At 43.3% G+C, this 22,578-nt stretch overlaps 1 protein-coding gene across 1 annotated transcript in view; it reads right to left on the bottom strand.

Moving 5' to 3' along the window:
- Window positions 1–22,578, bottom strand: part of LOC124795110 (F-box/WD repeat-containing protein 7) — a 149,508-nt gene that overhangs the window by 21,111 nt on the left and 105,819 nt on the right. The window contains exon 11 of the mRNA XM_047258962.1: window positions 10,020–10,124. Within this exon, the coding sequence (XP_047114918.1) occupies window positions 10,020–10,124 (105 nt within the window). The remainder of the gene's footprint in view (window positions 1–10,019; window positions 10,125–22,578) is intronic.

Genomic DNA, 22,578 nt, shown 5'->3' with positions numbered 1-22,578 from the left:
TTGTGTGTTAATATCATTAATTATATAAATAATATAAATTGTAAGTGGAGAATGTAGTCATGTTACTAATATTAGCTAAACTGTTCCATAATAATGCCTTCAGAAACAATGATGACTGGCTATATACACCTTTGAAATGACAAGTGTAGTACAAGAGAAGTTCTCAGAATATTACATTTTTTTACAGTTCACACCTAATGTCCCTTCATAAATGTTACAGAAATATCAGTGCACAACAAAAATTTTAAATTCATAAAAGTGATACGCAGTTGCAATTTAATCAGCAATTCAATTGTTTATAATGTGAAAGGATTCACATTGCAAGTTTTATGCACATTTTATTTAATCCACTTTTCTGTAGTTCTGTAAATGGCATATGATACTGATTACGGTAATGAGACAGCTTTTCTCATCCGCTAACAATTTTATTTATACCATATTTTTTGTAACATCCATACCAAACATGGTGAGTAATACTCTCAAATTTAAATTTGGAGGTTGAATAATTATTTTCTGCTTTGAAGCTGATCAATGTGTTCTGCTATTTAACAGAAAAATGGCTGAGTGTAGTCCACAGCTACAACAATCTGCCATTCTACGAGCTCATGGAGATGTGTGCACTGCTCAAAGTCTGCTCTAATTTGACAACAACAAACAACCCAAGCATTTGCTGTTACAGTTTCAGTATGCTACTTTTTTGCTTTCTAATAGTCATTATGTCCAGTTCCTTGCAACCCAATTTGTAAATTATTGTGTTAAATTAATACGAGCAACGAGTTATATACAATGGCAGTGAATGCACAGATTCAGCTATGAGATGTGGTGTCAGTTGCACACTAGAGAGAATTTTACACATATGTATAAATATGAAAAATCATCTCTAAACCTAAAGGTGAAAGTGCCATCTGATGAGGAAACTATGTTGAACAAAATTTAAATGTACTACAACTTCCTCTTTAAACCTTACAACATATCAAATTCATGGGACATCCCAGTGAATGCAGTGCATGACGATGTCAGAATATGTATCCAAGGATATACGAGAGCAGTCGACAATGCGTTTGCAGTATAGGCCCTTTTTTCTGTCAGAATTAGTAAAATAATGTAAGTCCAAAGTTCAAGCATGCTCTTAGAGATTTTAAATGCATTCCAAGTGTCCCACTATATAAATACTAATGTAACTGAAACATCAGAATCTCAAACATCAGCCTGGTAGCCCAAAGAAACTAACAGATAAAGTAGCGCTGAACACTTAAGTAAGAATATCAGCAACAGAATTATCTATCTACGATGATGCCCTATAATTTTTTCTCAGAGTGTATTTATTTTTAAAGAGTTAAAATTTGGTGGCAATATCAATCAACATTTCTTTTGCATGTAGTATCTTCCTACATAGTCTCCATCACATTCCATTGCCTTAAGCCAGTGTTGTGTAAGAGTATGTATTCCCTGTTGGTGAAAGCTCTTGTCCTGTGCCTATAGCCATGATTTCACTGCATGTAATACACTCATCATCATCATCATCATCATCATCATCATCAGCAAAGTGTGTCCCCCACGGAGGATCCTCAAGTAGCCCAAAAACTAACTCCAAGGCCATTAGGTCTGAGCTGTAGGAGGGGTTAAGACAATGATGTTTAAGTCATCTCATTGAATCGGGTGTACTGCCGGTGGTCTGTGTTTTTGTAACACAATATTTCGACGTCGTACCTTGGCGTCGTCAGCATCAGGTGCTTCCTGTGACTGAACGACAAGCTGACCATGTCCTGTATTTATGTCTGGACAGTTCTGGTGTTCCCTACGCCGTCTACTCCAGCTGCGACTGTGTCGGTTGGTCGTCAGATGTTCCATCTTCCGTCCGCGCCCGCTTCCGCTGTTTTACCCAGTTGCAGCCATTTCGTGGCATACCCTACTAGGTCTGTGCCCACCAGGCGCATTCCTAGCACTGTTGACAGGCTGCGTTTTGCTGTTGGTGACCGTTCTGACTTTCTCCACTGCCCCTGTCATTCTCCCGGTCTTGTGTTTTCTTCCATTGTTTCTGTAATAGGTCCAAAGCTGGGTTCCACACCATGTTATTGGTATACAGCTTCCCGGTTTATCAAGTTCTCTGAAATCTTGATTTCGATCGATTCAGTGATGACTGTCAGCACATCCGCAACTCGTCAGACTTCGTGGAACGTCTCAAAAACCTACGAATCTCTAACAAAGACATCATGGTCAGCTTCGATATTATGTCTTTGTTCACTAGGATACCACTTCAAGACACACTCAATTTAATCAGTGAAAAATTTGATTGAGCTGTGTTGGACCTTTTCAAGCATATCTTAACATTGACCTATTTCCTATGTGAAGGCCAATTTTATGAACAGGCTGAAGGAGTGGTGATGGGTAGTCCCTTATCTCCGCTAGTGTCAAATCTGTTTGTGGAGAGATTCGAGGATGAGGTACTTACGACTGCTGCCTACAAGCCGACCTGTTTCTTTAGGTACATTGATGACGTGTTTGTCATTTGGCCACAAGGTCGGGAAAAATGGAACGAGTTTCTTGACCATCTGAACTCGAGGCAGCCCAGCATTAAGTTCACAATGAATCTAGAAAATAATGGTCAACTTTATTTCCTGGATGTCCTGGTGAAAAGGAAGACAGACGGCACATTAGGCCATAGTATGTATAGAAAACCTACACACACCGACTTATACCTACAGGCTGACAGCTGCCATCATCCGGCACAGAAGAATGGGGCGCTGAGGACGAAACACTGTCCGACTCAAACAGCTTGACAGCAGAGTTAGAACACATACAGCAAGTGTTTGCAGACAACGGATACTCATCAAGGGACATCTGCAAGGTGCCACGTCCCTCCAGATGACCTGGTACTAAGGGAGAAGAACAAGAAGAGGAGACGAGGAGGGTAGCCTTTGTACCATATGCAGGACCTATATCTGCTAAGATCAACAGGATACTGAAAAAGCACAGTATCAAGAGTGTCTTCTGCCCACCAAACAAGATCAGCGTGCTTCTTGGAACGGTTAAGAATGATCAGGGGTTGAGGAAACCTGGTATGTCTTACATTGGCCAGACCACCAGCACCGTTGACATAAGATGTAAAGAGCACCAAAGGCATACCAGGCTACGGCAAACCACTAAATCACCGATAGCACAACACTGCTTGGAACTTGAGCACACCATGAATTATGATTACACCAGGATCTTATCTCAGTCCCTCTAATTTTGGGATAGCATCATCACTGAATCGATCGAAATCAAAATGACAGAGAACTTGAATCGATCAAAATCAAGATGACAGAGAACTTGAAAATCCAAGAAGGTGGATACCAACTCAGCATGGCGTGGAACCTGGCTTTGGACCTATTACAAAAACAGTGGAAGAAAACACAAGACCTGGAGAAAGTCGGATTGGTCACCGACAGCAAACGCAGCCTGTTGACAGTGCTAGGAGCGCGCCTGGCGGGTGCAGACCTAATAGGGAACGCCATCGGAGGCTGCCGCTGGGGAAAACAGCGGAAGCAGGCATGGACGTAAGACGGAACATCTGGCGACCAACCAACACGCTTGCAGTGGGAGCAGATGGTGTAGGTAACGCCGGACACCATCCAGACACAAATACTGGACACAGTCAGCCAGTCATTCAGTCACAGGAAGCACCTGATGAAGACGCCGAGGTACGTCATCGAAATATTGTGTTAGAAAAATGCAGACCACCGGCAGTACACCTGATTGAACGAGATGTCACAAAATTGCCGGGAAAGTCTAAGAAATGTCCAAGTTAATTTGGAAAAATGGTCCCATGTTCTTGCTCCATCAATTTTGATGAAATAACTTTTCTTTGCACCTTGTGGTCTGTTTCGAGTATTCATGGAACACATCTTCAGCACAGCTTTGAATATCCATGAGACTCAGTCATTACAAATGCTCTTCCAACGCCCACCAACAGCTGTACAGCCAATTGTTGAGTTGTGATGCACCAATCAGCATGAATAATGGTATCCACACGATTCACCATGTCGGGAGCACTAGCTGTGTCAGGAAACCCCAAATATGGCCAATCATGGAGCTCACTTTATGCACTTTCTGACTCTTTAGCTATTGCCTCAATAACAGTACTATCAATTGTACAATTACCATGCATGGCACAGAAGCATTTATAGGTGTTCACCACAGTTTACTTTTCCAAAACCAAGCATTCAATTACAGCATGTTGATTGTAATGGGTGTTTTGTGTAGATGCCATTTTGATAGTTCATTGCAGCCCTGAAATCTGGACTTCACACATGTGCACAAAAAAACATCAAATTTGAAGCACCCAGAAGGACATTCTCTTATATATACCGTACTTACTTGACTATAAGATGATGTTTTTGCCAAAATCGTCAGCTGAAAAATACAGGGTCGTCTTAGATTTGCAGATTAAAAAATTGCTGCTGAGGTCAACATTTTAACGTTGTTTAATAGATTGATACAGGGGTTATGTTACATTTAAAGATGAAGCTTTGGCTATTGAGGTTACATGCAGATTTATTTTGAAGAACTCTGAAGGGTGTGTCGGGCAAATTATACTTTAACTCGAACATACTCTAGACTTCCCAATATGCTGAAGTACTCGATATGCTATACACGTTGCTTGAACAATCAAGTGATGTACGACACTTGTGGCATTAGTGCACAGTGTACACAAGAAACTAAGAACTAACCACCAATACAATGTGTTGCTCTACTTAAAATCTGACAATTTTGTGAATTAATGAGGACATAGAATTACATTGTATCATCTTATAAACTCGTGTAGTATTGGAACAGATTTGCAACAAAAATTCTCATACGTGTATGGATACCATTTACAAACATTTACGGTGCTTTTTAAGAAAAGGTAATACTGATAAGTGAAAATTTTGTCCATCAAGGAACATTACTTGATTCTGAATGCAAGTTACTGTTGCTGTTCACATATTAGAATACTGAGTAAGAATGTTACCACCTTCCAGTCAGCTTTAGAAAAAGGTGCAGCAAGTAAGAAAATTAATCCACAATTAAGTATCTAAGAAACGAAATAAATTTTATTAATCTGACTGTAATAGTAATCATGAGAATAAATACAGCAGAAAGACCCATCATGGAGACAGTACTGACAGACATCACTAGATCACTGGATGAGCAAAAGATTGAGTACTGAACCTAACTGTGACTTTAATGTTTTATTTATGTATTAGTTGGTGTTGTTACATATGACCGGTAACCTAGAAGATAATGCATGGAAGGAGTGTGCAGAGAGGAATGGTGAGCAGACAGCAAATTCTGTCGTGCTGCCAACCAAGGGAATCTATACTGTGTACTTTAGATTTTTATGAATATCTACCACATTTAAACTTTGTTTGCCTGAAGCCATTTGAATTGACTTTAAAATCAGACAAATACACAACAATAGTATACATTTCTTCAAGAGACAGTAAAAATCAAAGCAGGGTCCAGTAGCCTACTTATGTGTTTTCCTGCAGCAACGTTGTCGATACTCACCGTCAAGTATGGTGGGAATGAAAGGGGGTGTGTCAGTTGCTCGTTCTATGCAGTACATGAGAGAGCAGAGGGGAGATGATACATTTGTAAGCAAGAAACATTATAAAATTTTTACATCAGCATAGAAGTGAAATCCGATTTGTATTTGGCAAAAAAACAGGTGAGCTCTCATCAAATATTTGTGACAATGAAGATATAAAGTTCAGAACTGTGCTATTAGGATGATAGTGCCGACAAACTAACGATACCCCAGATGACGGGCTTCGTATAAAAATTAATGTAAATAATTTCTTTTTGTTTATTTTATTTCTCCTTGTATTATCAAAATATAGGCAATCAATAAATGACCTAAATATAGAATAGTTACAATGCTATGCAAAAGAGAAAAGAAATGGGATTTTATTTAACGATTTTCATAGAAGCAGGACGACTATATTCTCATCAGTGTGCTGATACCCAGAATCCACTGATCACAACAAGTAAACACCAGTGCTTGGAATGGTACACCACCATATACAATGGTCTGTGGAGTGATGAAGGTGGTTTTATAGTGAGGTGACTGATAAGTAACAATTCCCAATAAAGCTGTCATATGAGCAGGAGCTGGAAAATTTTATTTATGAGCACTGTGGCGATAGTGAAATTTGGTGGTTGTGTAGTCACGGTCTACAGCTATTTTTCATCAATCTGGCTCAAAAAATTAGGGCTGACCAGGAGTGTAATGAATGCCGATGTTTATGGAGATGTTAGAACAGCATGCTTCTCATTTAACTGGAATCCATGCACTGTGGTTCAAATAATACCAAGAACATGAGCTGGTCTCACCACCTCAAAGTCACAATATGCACATTTGCGGTGACCTATTGTCATTTACATGCCCACTCATGTCTGCCAAAAAACTAACCTATACCTATTCATTACGGTTCAAGAGAATGAAAATTCTGCCTTGAGCTTATCTGAACTTTGGTAAAAGCCTTCTGTGAACATTACACCACATATTGGCCATGAACATACAGCCCATTAATGTGCTAGTGATCCCACCAACCATTAAATCAACTTACGGCAAAAATAGAGTTCACATGAGGGGTGAAGTACTCCCCAGCTGAATTTCAGTGGAATAATTATTTGTCAGGATTGTGATCAACACTAGATTAGCAATGTTTTAAGAAGTCTGAAGCACAAAAATAACTGCAAATATGCTTCTCAGGTTTGCCACCAGATCGTATTGTGTAACTCGCACAATATTTCATCAATGCAACTACTCAACATCATCAGGTGGTGGTAGCTGCCGCTGTCACTGTGCTGCCGAACGCTCCTGCAGTTAAAGTTGGAAGTTCTTGTTTTTCCTGTTTTGATTTAATGGCAGCCAGTGCTGGATTCTAGGTGGCGCTTAGTTGAAAACCTGCAACCCTGTTGATAAGGTTGTCTGCTACATGGATATGTATGGCCTCCTTAACACCACTCAAGTGACGCAATAGGCAACTGAGATTTAGTTCAGACTTTAACTGCAGGTGTGTCTGGTAGCACAGTCATCGCCCATAGCACATGCGCAGATGGCCTTTCTGTGGCTCCCAGCAGGGGGCATCAGGAGCACCGCTGGCCTCCAACTATGAGAGTCTTCCCACGCATGCATATTGCCTGCTCCCGGCACGATAAATTCTGCCACCGCCGCGTGATTATCACCAGTCAAGGCTTGCAGCAGTGACAGCAGCAGCTACCACCACCTGATGATGTCTAGCAGTTGCATAGATGAAATATTGTCCAAGTTACACAATACAATCTGGTGGAAAACCTGCAACAGATCCATCGGGAAAGCATGAAAAGTCACTTCTGGTACCTCTACAGGGAGGAGATGGCCAACGATGTACGTGAGTTTGACAAGTTACACAATAAGAGAGGTAGACTGCTGCGCGCTATGGCGTTTTTATTGAGATGCCAAGACAAGCAAACTGTCCTAACGTTTGCTAAATTTAAACGTCATATTGAATCTGCAGCCGCTGTTATAATTAAAGGATGGGTGGGTGCAGCCCTAGTGAGAGAGAGGGTACGTTATAGAATATGGGAACTGCACATGGTGTCCACAAAATTGCTATCACTGAATCACTGCATCTGAAGATCTCTTCAAAACTCTCAGTGTTATCTTGGGACTGGATGGATAGCGCTACATGGGTGCTAGCTGACTGGTCAAAACAACAAGCCAAGGTCCTCCAAATGTCCCAAGTATTCTCTTCTTGAGGGCCAACAGCAAGAAGGGAATGCACCACTGACACACAACAATCCTGCCTATCAAAAGCTAAGAGATGATCCGACTGGCAAAATCCAAGAGAACAACATTAGATCTTCTCAGGAAGAGTTCTATTCCTTCTAAAGTGACCAAAAGCCTACACCAATAGGCAGCAGTTCCCCCAAGACTATACGGCCTACTCAAGATACACAAGGATGGAACACCTCTTCGCTGATTAGTGAGCAACATTAGAGCTCCCATTTATTTTCTGGCCGAATATCTTACTACACTGTTGGGACCTCTCATAGGCAAGTGTGATCACCATATCTGGTATTCAGAGGACATTTAAGCTACAAGCGTAGGATATTTTGGTTTTGACTTTGTATCTTTGTTTACAAAAGTACCTCTGCAGGGCTCGTTAGATCAGCAGCCAGTTTGAGAGAGACATTGTGGCATTATTGAAACATGTGCTTACCTCAACTTATTTCTTATTCCATGACTAGTATTTTGAACAAGTGGACGGTGTTGCCATGGGAAGTCCTCTGTCTCTCATGGTGGCCAACTATTTTATCGAAGACTTTGAGGAAAAAGCATTGCAGTCGCCAAGTCTCAAACCACCTTGTTTCCGGTGGTATGTAGATGATACTTTTGTCGTGTGGCCCCACGGAATAGAGACATTAACTGGGTTTATCCGGCATCTGAACTTGCTCCATCCCAATATTCAGTTCACAATGGAGGTGGAAAAGGGTGACATCTTAGTCAGAAGAAAAGCTGATGGTACACTCGGACACAGTGTCTAACACAAATCAACTAATATGGAGCTATATTTGCAGGCCACAAGTTGCCATCATCCTGCATAACGCAGCAGTGTTCTAAGCTCTTTGGTGCATAGAGCACATGTAGTCTCAGATGCCAACAGTCGGTAGACTGTTGGCATCTGAGACTACATGTGAGCTACAACACCTGAGAATGGTATTCCAACAGAATGGCTATTCCAATACGCACATATGCCATGCATTCTATTCTAAGAAAACTCGAAGCAGGGATGTAAATGAAGATGCAGAGGCACCCACTGCAACAGCGTTCTTGCGCTATTTTGGCGGCATGTCTGAGAGAATAGAAAGAATCCTCAAAAAGCATGACATCAAGTGTGTTTTGCAGCCACCAGCAAAACTGAGGAATTTATTGTGCTCGGTCAAAGACGACCTTGGCCTTAGGAAATGTGGTGTGTATAAAATCCCATGCCAATGTGGAAAATCATATATTGGACACACGCGCCAAACAGTGTAAGAATGCTGCATCGAACACCGTCGTCATACACACCTAGGACAACTTGATAAATCAGCGGTAGCAGAGCATTGCCCAGACACGGGACATCATATACTTTACGAACAGACTGAAATTTTACCCGCAGCAACATCTTTCTGTTACTGTGTTGTTAAGGAAGGCATACATATCCGTATGACAGACGATCTTATCAACAGGGATGCAGGTTTTCAACTAAGAGCCACCTGGAATCCAGCAATGGCTGCCAATAAATCAAAACAGGAAAAACAAGAACTTCCGATTCATCAAGTGACGCAACATGCAACTGAGATTTTGTTCAGACTTTAGCAGCAAGAGCGTTTTGCAGCACAGTCATTGCCCATAGTGCACGCATGGATGGCCTTCTGCGGCTCCCAGCAGGGGCACCAAGAGCGCCGCTTTCTTCCAAGTACGAGCGTCTTCCTGCGCACGCATATTGCCTGTCCCCTGCATTATAAATTCTGGCACTGCTGTGCGATTATCATCAGTTGCGCCTTGCAGCAGTGACAGCAGCAGCTACCACCAGCTGATGACATCCAGCAGTCGCATCCATGAAATATTGTGTGAGTTACACAATATGATCCGGCGGCAAACCCGAGAAGCTTATTTGCAACAGATCTATCGGGAAAGCATGGAAAGTCACAGAAAAATAACTCCTCCCACACTCTCTTCACCTCACACTTTGTTACTTGCAGTGGAAATTGATTTGAACAATCTGCAAATATACATAGCAAATAACTAGAAAAGCTAAAACAAAACAACAAATGTGAAGCAATCAAAATAAACTGGGATAACAGAGTCAAGCCACACACAAAATCAATAATATACAAAGTTTTTACTGTACAAGTTAACATTCTAGTTTAGCTGGTAGTATATACTGACTTAAAACCTCTGTTGTTCCTACACAAAAATTTTTTTTTATAATACAATACAAGAACATACGGTTGATGGCACATACCTGTTCTCACATCCCAAAGCTTAACAGTGCCGTCATCTGAGGATGTTATCACAAACCTGTGGTTGAACTGCAGACACGTTACAGCTGACTGGTGTTTATTGGGACCTGATACAAGAAATATTTCTTTTTGCACACTTGAATAAGATAATCACAGAAGGCAATATTTATTAACATAGAATAAAGATACAAAAGGAAAACACAATGGATAATGACATACCCAGGAAGAACGCTCGCTTGCCTGGGGCTCAGAAAACCTTCCACAGACTTTTCAAAGAACAATGCTGACATTATGAAAGTGTGGAAGAACTGAATCTGTATGAACAAATGGGATGTATTTCACACTGCTCATGAACACAATCTGTCGTTCCAACACTAACCCTTAGGGCACAGGCTTTGACAGGAGCCCTCAGCTCATTTGTGGGCGTGCGGCCCAATTACATTAATTCTGCATATGCATAAACAACATGCATGCATTTGGACAGTGCACAACTGTCGCCTAGGCTCTGGCTCGGCTGCCTGACGGTCACCCTTTTGCCCACCCCTGCCCAATTGTGTCTATGGGGGCCTGGTTGTTTGACAGTGGGCATACAAGCTGGAGCAACCTGCACTGCACCACCATTTGATTTAAGGCATTGGACAGTGAAATCTTTTAGTACTCAAAACATTGTTAAACTGAATAGAAGACTTATATGCACAGAGTAAATAGAAAATTTCTTCCTTTAATAAGAGTCATTCACCAAATTGTATTCATGACACCATGGCTCAACACTGAATTCTGTAAATTCATTTGAAAGACAACTGTCAAGAAGATAGTTCCACAAAAAGTGAGTGAGTTAGCAAAAGCAGTCCTCTTCTTAACTCTATCATCTACAATGATGTAAAATTAGGATGCTTATCCGAAGAGATATAAAAAGGTTACTGAAAAGCATGGTACAGAGTGAACCCACTTAAAAATTAAAATTTTAGGTATGTGTGGGAGTCTCTGTAAGACATCAACTGACCATAACTTTCTGGGATTTGTTAAATATGCACAATATTTTGATACAATTTTCGAAGTACATGAGTACATCATTGTACTGTTATTGGGTGGAATACTGCTGCACTGCCTGTAACTAAGGTACAGTACTTGGAAATATGAAAGGCATGAGTCATATTCCATACTGAATTTTATGTGACAGAATTGTTGGCCAGAAGTTTACCTTCGAGAGAGAAACTATTAAGTGCTGCCAAAGACAATCATAAAATTACACAAACTATCCTAGCTTTCAGAACTAAATGGTGTAGCAGTGGAAGGGTGATTTAGTGATCCTGGAAATAGCATGTTATGTTAGGAATCAGAAAATAATACTGGTGCCATCTGGTGAACAAACCTCTGCCACTGACCACGATATCTATGTTCTGTCTACAGGAGGCTGCTGAAACTTTGCACTTGATATATGCATTTCAGGTTGGCAGCTTAACAGTTTAATGCGCGAGAGAAGCACAAGGCACTAGGTGTGCATCACGAACCAATCCCAGCACAGTAACTGCTTCCCGTCATGATGTCAAAGCTCCCACATTTCCAGTTATCGTTGGTTTCCACCGTAAGCTTGCAATGTTCTGTGCTTTAGAAAATTCTGATATGTGAAAAATGCCACAGAAAAGAGGTTGTTCGCCTATTGACAATCCTTTGCATCAAAGTGTGCTGCTATACAGCCAGGCATTGGAGTTACTACAGAGAACCAAGTTTTATGAGCACAAAGCAGTGGAACACACATCAAAAACTCTTGGAATTAGTGCAAGAACAGTAGTAAGAGAGTGTTACTCTAAAAGTTGAGGGATTTAGATGTGAACTGTAATGATTTCAAGGCATCTGGATCAGAAATGTATATTTAGTGACCTCTGGGAAAGAAGAAAAAGCAGCTTCACCTTGTCACCTACTTAGATCCTTTCAGACTGATGCAATTTGCAGGCATATTTATGCTTACTACAGCAGCTAAAGTATCCTACTGTAGCAAAGTTGCTAGTGTTGTTGAAAGAAAGTGAACTTTTACAAAGTGCTAGACAGAAGGAAAGTCCTGTTAGAAAAGGTGCATATTGTAATAGTTTGAAGCATATTCTTTCGCAAAATTGTGGGTGAGGACATTCATTCCACAATATGCCTACACAGAATGTTGTTTAACACCGAGAAAGATGCCAGTAAATGCTGGATGGATGACACTCCACGTACTAGTGGTCATCACCGACGGGAAGAGGAGCAAGATTTAACTCTGGACCATGCAGGTTCTTGGTTGGCTGGTTGGTTATTTGAGGTTTAAGGGACCAAACAGCAAGGTCATCAGTCCCTTGTTTCAAATATGCTCCATTCCGCTAATGGGACATCTCAGTAAAGTCAGAACAATAAAACGGAAAAAGGGAAAAACGTAAAAGGGCAGTCACGTTGTCATTGGTAAAAAAAAAAACAAAATGAGGGAAGTCGGCAAGAGAACGAACCCAACACTATGCTGAAGCAGCATAGGCAAGACCACCTGTGACTTAAAAGGTACAACTGCTAAAATGTAGGAAGTACGTATGGGAATAGAAAGACTAACCAAGCCTTTTTTTTTTTAAAAAAAAAAAAAAAAAAAAAAAAAAAAAGGGGAAGAAAAGAGGATTTTGGTCAGGGAGGTGAATCGGGAATCTCCGAACACTGCCTACAGTGGGAGACACCCAAACACTCACCGCCCTGCCCCAACACCAGAGAGAGATTAAAAACCTTAAAACTGAGAATAAAAACCACTTTCCCGGAGGAAACTGAGAACCAGAGAGACCATCCGGGAATCGTCAGCCAACATCAAAGGTAAATTGTGGGGGAGTCTGTACTTAGCACGCAGAGCCAAAAGAAGGGGGCATTCAACCAAAATGTGAGCTACTGACTGGAAGGCTCCACAACCACATAGTGGGGGTGGCTCATCACGCAAAAGAAAACCATGGGTCAGCCTGGTATGGCCAATGCGGAGACGACGACAGCGTGGTTGAGTCCTTTCGGGAGAGGCGAAAGGAAGAACGCCACGGGCCTGGTATCACCTTAATTGCACGAAGTTCATTAGACAGGGGAGTAGCCTCCCAAGAATTGGCCCATGACTGTGCGAAGTGGGATTTGATGTGAAGCTGTAAATCCGCTGCAGGAGGGGCTACAGAAAACGGGGTAAGTAACTGCTCCCCCAGCCAAACGATCAGCGAGCTCATTATCTGGGATACCTACATGGCCAGGGACCCAAAGGAAGTCAATGGAACAAGCAGCACGGTGAATATCAGCGAGATGGTCATGGATGGCAGAGACCAAGGGATGGCGCAAAAAATACCGGTCAATAGCAAGAAGGCCACTCATCGAGTCCGTAAATAACAAAATGCGGTTGTGTTGGGACTGTTTAATAAAGGTAAGGGCCTGGAAAATTGCCATCAATTCCGCAGTAAACACCCCACATGTAGGTGGCAGCAGATGACTTTCCGTTCCAACAGAGGACGTGAAGGCATACCCAACATGATCAGCAGATTTAGAGCCATCCCGAAACTCCCATAAAATTTGGTGGAAAAAGGAACTGAACGCCACCGGGGGGATGGAATCTTTTGGACCTCGGCGGAGACCCATCTGAATTCGAGGCCGAGGAACTAACCAAGGAGGGTGGAGGGGAGGGAGCGAGGAAGACAGGACAAAGAAGGAAGCTGAAAATCACGGCAAAGAGACGCAAGGCGCAGCCCAACCGGTAAACCCGCCCGAGGGCGGGAGTCGGGTGGGCGACGTCCATGGTCTGGGAACAGGATAGAATAGGAAGGATGAGTGGGAAAGGAATGGATAGTGAGTGCATAAGACACCAGAAGCTGGGACCGCGGAACAGAAAGGGGGAGGATCCCAGCTTCAACCAGGAGACTATCAACAGGGCTAGTAGGGAAGGCACCGGTGGCCAAACGGACACCACGATGGTGGACTGGATCCAGCATGTGCAGTGTGGAAGGAGCAGCTGAACCATAAACTTGACAACCATAGTCCAAGCGAGACAGAACGAGAGCACGATAAAGACGGAGGAGGAGGGAACGGTCCGCACCCCAAGAGGAGTGGGCAAGGAAGCGAAGGACATTGAGTGTACGGAAACATTCTACCTTCAGGAGTCTGATATGGGGCAGCCAAGTGAGCTTGTTGTCGAAAAGAAGACCCAGGAAACGAAACTGTGGGACCACAGGCAATCGTTGTGCAGAGAGATAGAGCTCTGGATCAGGGTGGATTGTAGTACGGCGACAGAAGTGGACCACTCGCGATTTTAAAGGAGAGAATTGAAACCCGTGTGAGAGGGTCCATGCAGAGGCACGCCGTATAGCCACCTGGAGCTGCCGTTCTGCAGATGCCATCGAGGAGGAACTAACCCAAATGCAGAAATCATCCACATTCAGGGCAGGGGCGACCAAGGGACCGACAGAGGCCACAAGTCCATCGATGGCAATGAGGAAAAGAAGGACACTCAAGACAGAACCCTGTGGGATGCCCGTCTCCTGGGTCCGTGGAGAACTAGAAGCAGTACCAACTCGAACTCTGAATGACCGATGGATCAGGAACTGTCGGATAAAAATCAGGAGTGGGCCCCGAAGACCCCACTGATGAAGGGTAAGTAAGATGTGATGGCCATGTCATAGGCCTTGCGAAGGTCAAAAAACACTGCAACCAAATGGCGGCACTGGGAAAAAGCCTGCCGAACTGCGGATTCTAAGCAAAGTAAATGATTGATTGGAGATCGTCCCTCTCGAAAGCCACACTGGTAAGGGGACAATAGATTCCGAGATTTGAAGACCCAATTGAGCCGACGGGCTACCATCCGTTCAAGTAACTTACAAACAACATTGGTCAAACTAATTGGCCGATAGCTGTCAACAGATAGGGGATTCTTACCAGGCTTAAGGACAGGAACCACAATGCTATCCCTCCACTGAGAAGGGAAGTCACCCTGGAGCCAGATACGGTTGAACACCCGAAGAAGATGTTGCCGCTGTGGAGCACTGAGATGTTGAAGCAGTTGGTTATGAATGGAATCTGGGCCAGGGGCCGTATCATGAGAAGAAGATAGAGCAGAAAGAAATTCCCATTCAGTGAAAGGTTCGTTGTAAGATTCTGACTCACAAGTGGTGAAACATAAGGTGGGAGCTTCAGCCCGCTGTTTTTGATGAAGGAAAGCAGCTGGATAGCAGGCTGATGCTGATGCCACTGCAAAATGGGTCGCAAGATGTTCTGCAAGAACTAATGGGTCCGTACAAAGTCCATCTGGGAGGAGAAGGCCTGGGAGGGTGGACTGCCGATGGCAACCTTGGAGAGAGCGAAGTGTAGCCCATACCCGTGACAGAGGGACAGTAGAACCAAGGGAAGAAACAAATCGTTCCCAACATATCCGCTTGCTCTGTTTGATTAAATAACAGGCTTTAGCGCAAAGGTGTTTAAAGGTAGTAAGGCTGGCTACGGATGGGTGCCTCTTAAAGTGTTGCAAAGCTCGATGGCGATCACGGATGGCAATGGCAATGGCCGTACTCCACCACGGGGCTTGCCGACGACGAAACAATCCAGATGAGCGCGGGACAGCAAGGCTAGCAGCGCGAACAATCGCGTCAGACACGTCACGTAGGACGTCATCAATACAGCCCGACAAAGTGGGAGAAAACACAACCTGTGCAGTGTATAGAGGCCAATTGGCGCGTTGGAAAGACCAACGAGGTAATCTGTCCATCGGGGAGCGGGAAGGGAGCATGATAATCAACGGGAAATGGTCACTATCACAAAGGTCGTCGTTTGGCGACCAGTGTAATGAAGGGAGGAGAGAGGGAGAAGAAAGAGAAAGATCAATGGTAGAAAAGGTACCATGACCGGCACTGAAACGAGTAGGGGAGCCATCATTAAGAAGGCACAGGTCGTGGTCAGCAATAAATTGGTCTATAAGAAGACCTCATCTAGATGGAAAGGCACTGCCCCACAAAGGATGATGAGCATTAAAATCCCCAAGGAGGAGGAAGTTGCTGGAGAAGGGCGGTTAAGGCAGCAGGTGTAGGAGTCCTGTCAGGAGGGAGATAAAGATTGCAAACTGTGACTGCAGAGTCTAGGTGGACCCTAACAGCAACCGCTTCCAATGTAGTTTGAAGAGGAATCCACGTGCTAGCAATGTCTGTACGGACCAATGTACAAACGCCACCACAAGCCCGAAGGGGTCCGACCCGATTTCGACAGAAAACACGGAACCCACGGAGGGTCAGTGAGTGAGCATCAGTAAAATGAGATTCCTGGAGGACCACACAAGCTGCAGAGTAGGACGAAAGATGGGATTTCAATTCCGGAAGGTGACGATAGTATCCATTACAATTCCATTGGAGAACTGCAGAACGATGGTTTAAATGGGGGCTGAACACGCTAAATCCAGTCATACCGCCGGGTCCCCACCCATCACCGACAAGGAGGGGGCGACATCCATGAACGACAGGTCAGAATCCGGTTGTGAAGTCGGGGGAGGGACCTCCGGTGACACCAGAGGCTCTTTGTCCCGGGACTTATGTTTCTTCTTCTTTTCAAGCTGAGATCGAGGAGGGCTGTGTGGCATATAGGAGCCAGCTGCAGCAAGATCAGGAACAGAAAGAGACCGGGCGACCTGGGGGCCGACAGACCGCGGCTCTCGCAGTCGTCGCGCGGCAGCAGACCTTTGGCCTGGAAGGTGCCGGGAAGGGGCATCCCGGGAGAGGTGCCCTTGACCGGCAGATGCCGAAGGAGTGGGACACTTCTCTGGCTGGGGAGGGGGAGCAGCGCCCATAGGAGAAGGTGTGGGAGCCGCAGAGGAGGGGGGGAGGAGAGGGGTCCGGGATGGGGGTAAGGAAGGGGTGAAGATGTAACCAAGGCGTAACTAGATGTCATGGACACAGGGTGAAGTCTTGCGTATTTCTTACGGGCCTCTGTGTAGGTTAAACGATCGAGGGACTTATACTCCTGTATCTTTTTTTCCTTCTTATATACTGGGCAATCTGGTGAACGTGGAGAATGACTACCATGACAATTTACACATACAGGAGGGGGAACACAGGGACTCCCCTCATGGAGTGGACGTCCACAGTCACCACAGAGAGGGGCCTGGGAACAGTGGGAAGACATGTGACCAAACTGCAAGCACTTAAAACACCTCATAGGAGGTAGGATGTACGGCTTCACATCACAGTGATAGACCATAATCTTAACTTTCTCAGGAAGGGTATCCCCTTCAAAGGCCAGGATAAAGGCACCAGTATCAATACGATTGTCTTTAGGACCCTTCTGAACACGCCGAACAAAGTGATCACCCCGCCGTCCGAGATTGTCCCGAAGTTCCTCATCAGTTTGAAGGATGAGGTCCCTGTGAAAAATCACACCTTGTACCATATTTAGAGACTGGTGGGGGGTAATGGACACAGGAATTGTGCCAAGATGGGTACAGGCACGAAGGGCCGCAGATTGGGCAGCTGAAGTAGTTTTTATCAGCAACGAACCCGACCGCATCGTGCTCAGTGAGTTCACTTCGCCAAACTTGTCTTCAATGTGTTCCACAAAGAATAAAGGTTTGACACTGGTGAAAGTATCTCCATCAGTCCTGGTGCAAACTAGATAACGGGGGAAAGGTTTTGCCCCTAGATGACGGGCCTGACCCTCTTCCCAGGGGGTAGCCATGGAAGGGAAGGCCGAAGGGGCAAGAGAAGCAGCACTTGAGGAATCAGTTCCGTGTAGAGAGACGGCCGCAGAAGAACGGCCAGAGTTCTGGACCCGTATGCGTTTCATTTGCATAGCGTCCGCCCTTATACCACCCACTCCGATCAGGGGCTCTCCTCACGGGCGCCACCCAGCCACAGCAAGGGCCGTCTGGCACGGCGGCCATTGCCGGGAGTTCCGATGCTCCAGGATGACGAGCAACCACTCCAAGGCATGCATGAGGAGGTCACAGCTCAGGTATCAGAAGTGTGATCCCTGTGTGTTCAGGGGGCTCAACCAAAAGGGTACATAGCGACCCCACCACACGGGCTGGCTACCGTGCTGGCTATGCACCCTAGTATCAGACGACGACGTGAAAGAAAAGGTGGAATGTACTAGGAGGGTGCACGTCGGAGACACTAGGTAAGGCGCTCTTCCCCAAGTGGCTCACACTACAGAGGAGAAATTTTGTAATGGAGATCAAACCTCAGAAGGGGACCAAGGAATGCCAAAAGGAGAAGACGATAATGCAACAAAGCCGAATTGTAAAACCAACAGAACCAGGAGGATAGCGGGGCCAACATAAGCAGGGACACCAAGAGAGGGAGAGGAGAGGGCGAGGGGAAAGGAGCAAGGATGGGAAAGGATGGGAAGGGAAAGGAAATGCAGCCCTGGAGAGAAAGAAGACTGCAATGGCTCGGGGCCCCGTGCTTGCCACACACGTATCCACAAAAGAGTTGTGGACCCCCTGGGGGGATGCAGGTTTTTACAGTGGTTTCCGTCATGATTAACTTTTAGTTTTTCAGTCCAGAAAGACAGGTGACTTCCAAGAAGACATGGATCAAAACCAATTTGCTGAGTGGTTCAGGAACCTTTTAAAACAGTTTTCTGTCCCTACAACAATTGTAATGGACAATGCTCCATATCATTCAGTGATACAGAACAAAGCCCCTACCACAAATGACTGCATGATGAAGATTCTGTGATATTTGGTTGTTAAAGAAAATAAGCCTATGCCGCCTACGTATGTAGTAGACAATATCGTTACGGGACAGCATCATATTGTAATAGGCCTACCATTGTATCACTGCCATTTCAACTCTACTGAATTAGTATGGAGTGATGAGAAGACATACATAAGGAAGAATAATAAGTCTTCTACAATAACAGAGGTGGAAAGGCTGTTGCGTATAGCTGTTGCGACTGCGGATGCAGCCTCGTGGAGAAAAAAGGTTGAGCACATTGAAAAACTTATTCAAGTAGCACAGACAATGGAAGGTATCATTAGTGACCAAACAGCTAATGATTTGTGCTGGTGGTGGTGGTGGTGGTGGTGGTGGTGGTAAAAGACGGTTTAGGTACTGATCCTGATAACAGTGACGATGAGGAGCTAGATGGAATTGCACCTTTGTCACTGTAAATTGGTGAGTGAAAAGCTACGAATATAGGTAATTGTAGCATCACTGTCATAATAAAACCTAGAGTGAGAAGTTACTATCTCGGTTTTTTTTTTTTTTTGTAAACTATGTTCTGTACTGTTTTCAAGATATTGCTCATTATCAAATGCTTATTTCCTGTATTTCTCCATTCCATTACTGAAAGTGTGTGCTTTATTATACTTTTTTCTAGCGTATTATGCAGTTGTTTATTTGGCGTCATTGTGGTAACAACTAAAAAGCGAACCATTATTGCTCAGCAGCTTATGTTTACGATATGGAACAGAAACCTATGTCATCTGCTATTTGTATAAAGGCTGCTGTTGCAACATCGTTACTGCATTGTAGCCAACCAGACTTTTCACAACACAAACTGTCAAGTATAATGCTGGCACAGATATAGATGACGTCCTGGACCAGTGAACAACACAATGTTGCCTTGGTGGTGTTTTACAAAAACAACAGCACAGCTACACAACCACGTAGCATGTATATCATGCTCATTACACGCACACACACACGCGCACACACACATATCCCGCCTCAATCCCATTGGCACATGCTATCAAACTGAGGGTACAGAACTTTTAGGAAATGGATGATACAGTGCGAAAGAGGGGTGGAAGTGCAAAACGAATGTCATACCAGAGGATGTTGCAAGAGTGGAAGCAGCCACCAACCAAAGACCCAGGCATTCTGCATGGAAGCATGATGTATCAGGTCACAATGTATGGCGAATATTTCACAAGAAACTGCAATATCATCCATAAAAAGTTCAGGGAGTGCTAAAACTGATTGCAGACAGACTTTCACAGAGACTGTAATTTTGCTGGGAATTGGAACTGAGGAACGACGACCGAGGCCTCTGCAACAATCTGATCATGAGTGGTGAGGACAATTTTTGTGTGTCGGGCTTCGGTAACAAGCAAAAATTTAGATACTGGTAACGTGAAAATCCTGAAATGCTTCATGAAATGTCATATCATAGACATAAAGTGGTAGTGTGTTATGGCATATCAGTGTTTGGAAACAGAGCTTTATTAATATATTTCTTTAAGACGATTGTGATGATAATGTTACTGTGCATACAGAACGTTACATTCACAGGCTGAACCATTTCCTAGTGAGACATCTTTCTGACCTTCCTGTAACTGCAAAACACGTTCTTCCAACAAGAAGATGCCACATGCCATAGTTTGCGGCATTCCATTTATGTGCTACAAAATAAGTCCTGGTCATCTCATCTCCAAGAATGGTGACATCTCATGGCCTCCAAGACCCCCTGACATGGCACCCAAGACCCCCTGACATTTCAGAATGTGATTTCTTCCTTTGGGTAATTTGAAATCTCAGATCTTCCTCTGTGATCCACCACACACCATAAGGGAACTGAAGAATCAAATGTGGTCCCACAAGATCTTATGTCTAATTTCTGATTTCTGTAGAAGACTTGCCATGTGTGAAGGTAAATAGCAGTCACCTGCATTATGTCACTTTCCAGTGATTAGCATATTAAACTGCAAGCATTGTCAATTCATGTTTTATTTCTTTCAAATTATTGTAAATAAATTCAAAGCACTGGTGGAGGTTTCAAAAACGCCTGTTTCACTGCCACTCCTGTTATAAGTTCCTTCTACAGATAGGAGGGAAAGGAAGATTAGGAGATTAAAATGGAAGGGCAGGTAAATTAGACCCAAGATCCAACTGTTATGAGAGCATTTTAGTTTTTTCCAACTGCATTTTCCTTTCGATACAATATTTCATAATGTCACTGTTAGTTCACATAACAAAGACATTGCAAAGAAAATTAAAAGGTAATCATGAGTCAGTTCCTATCCTCTTCATTTTACTACATAGTAACATGTACAGTTTCTTCAGAGAAACAAAATTCGTTGCACTTCACAGAACTCAAAGAATCGTTTAAAAAAATAAAGAAAAATACTGAAAATAGATGTAACAGTAATTATGAAGATACTGTTAACTCAGTGGTAACAGGTTATAAAAGCAAAGCCATGCACAGACTGCAAAGAAAGGGCTACTAGTACAATGGAAGCTCTTAACATTTAGAAGTACCTGTGTAGGCTACATAATGAACATGTTTTGATGTTGATACAGTATAAACCCACTTTTACATTCCTGGAATTACCATTTTCCTGCCATTTATAACATTTTTCATCGGTCCTGTCAAATTTCCTATGCCCACAATGTTAATTTGCACCTGATTTTGTGTCAGCATATTTTTAATTTTCCCGCGATTCACGCATTACGAAAAAATGTTTTTGGTCAAAATATGATGATGGCATAGTGTTGGCCATCCAGTAGTGTTTACAAATATTAAGTGGAAAAGTTTCTTGACACCAGGGCATTCTACCCAGCGGATTTGAACTGGTAAATGAGTAAAAGTTTTAACAATTCCTGCCATATCTCCCGCCACTGCCAAGCTCTAATGGCAAGGTGGCTGATGGGAGTAACTAGGTTCCTTCGAGTGAAGATATCGTGATCAATCACAACCATTTCCAAACTGTCTCTACTGCGCAAATGCAGTTTCATGATTGTTGTGATCATCGTGACAACTTTAAGGAACCATATTTAGCATGTTTTGGCATAAAGCCATATGGAGCGCTAGTTGACACCACTCACTCACTTTGCATTGCTCAAATGTTTTTAGTGCAAAAACAGCACTGGTTATGTATTGAATTCATGCTGAGCAAAATGTGTTTCGAGAATTTATTCTCATTGTCAAGTGTAGTATTTACGTATGTATTCTTTGTAATGTTACACAAACAAACAATGAGAGTGATAGTTTGAGTGAGTGAGTGTGTGTGTGTGTGTGTGTGTGTGTGTGTGTGTGTGTGTGTGTGTGGTTTCCTACATAACTGATTAGGCACAGTACCCGATAACCTCAAAAAGAAGAAACTACAGTGCAAGAGACGCAGAATAACACATATTCAAACACCACACAAAATACATATTTGCACTTGACAACGAGAAAAAAATTCTCAAAACGTGACACGCTAAGCATGAAAAAATATGTAACTAGTGCAGTATTTCAAAAACATCGATTATGACATGAAATTGAGTCAAACATTCATACTTCCCAGATAGTTATCAATTCCAGTTACATCAGCGGTTTTTATTCGGTAATAAGTCTTCATTACATAGTAAAAAAGTCCCTGACAAGTCTTTTGATGGCTGTTATGTACATATATCGGATAGAAAGTGCAAGGGGGTATCCTATATGCAAATTTTACAGCTTAAAACATTATTTTCCACCTTTTACATTTTCCTGCAGTTTACACCATTTTTTTTAAAAGTCCCTTGAAAAGGGTAAAAGCGGGGTTTCACAGTATTTCATTGAGTATCGAGTTATTGAACTCAAAAGGCTCTACCCACGCTTTCATTCAAATTTTTCTAGTTTTCTTCAAAA

This window comes from Schistocerca piceifrons, chromosome 4 (assembly GCF_021461385.2).
Source record: "Schistocerca piceifrons isolate TAMUIC-IGC-003096 chromosome 4, iqSchPice1.1, whole genome shotgun sequence".
Lineage (NCBI taxonomy): Eukaryota > Metazoa > Arthropoda > Insecta > Orthoptera > Acrididae > Schistocerca > Schistocerca piceifrons.
This window is presented reverse-complemented; position numbering and strand designations above follow the sequence as displayed.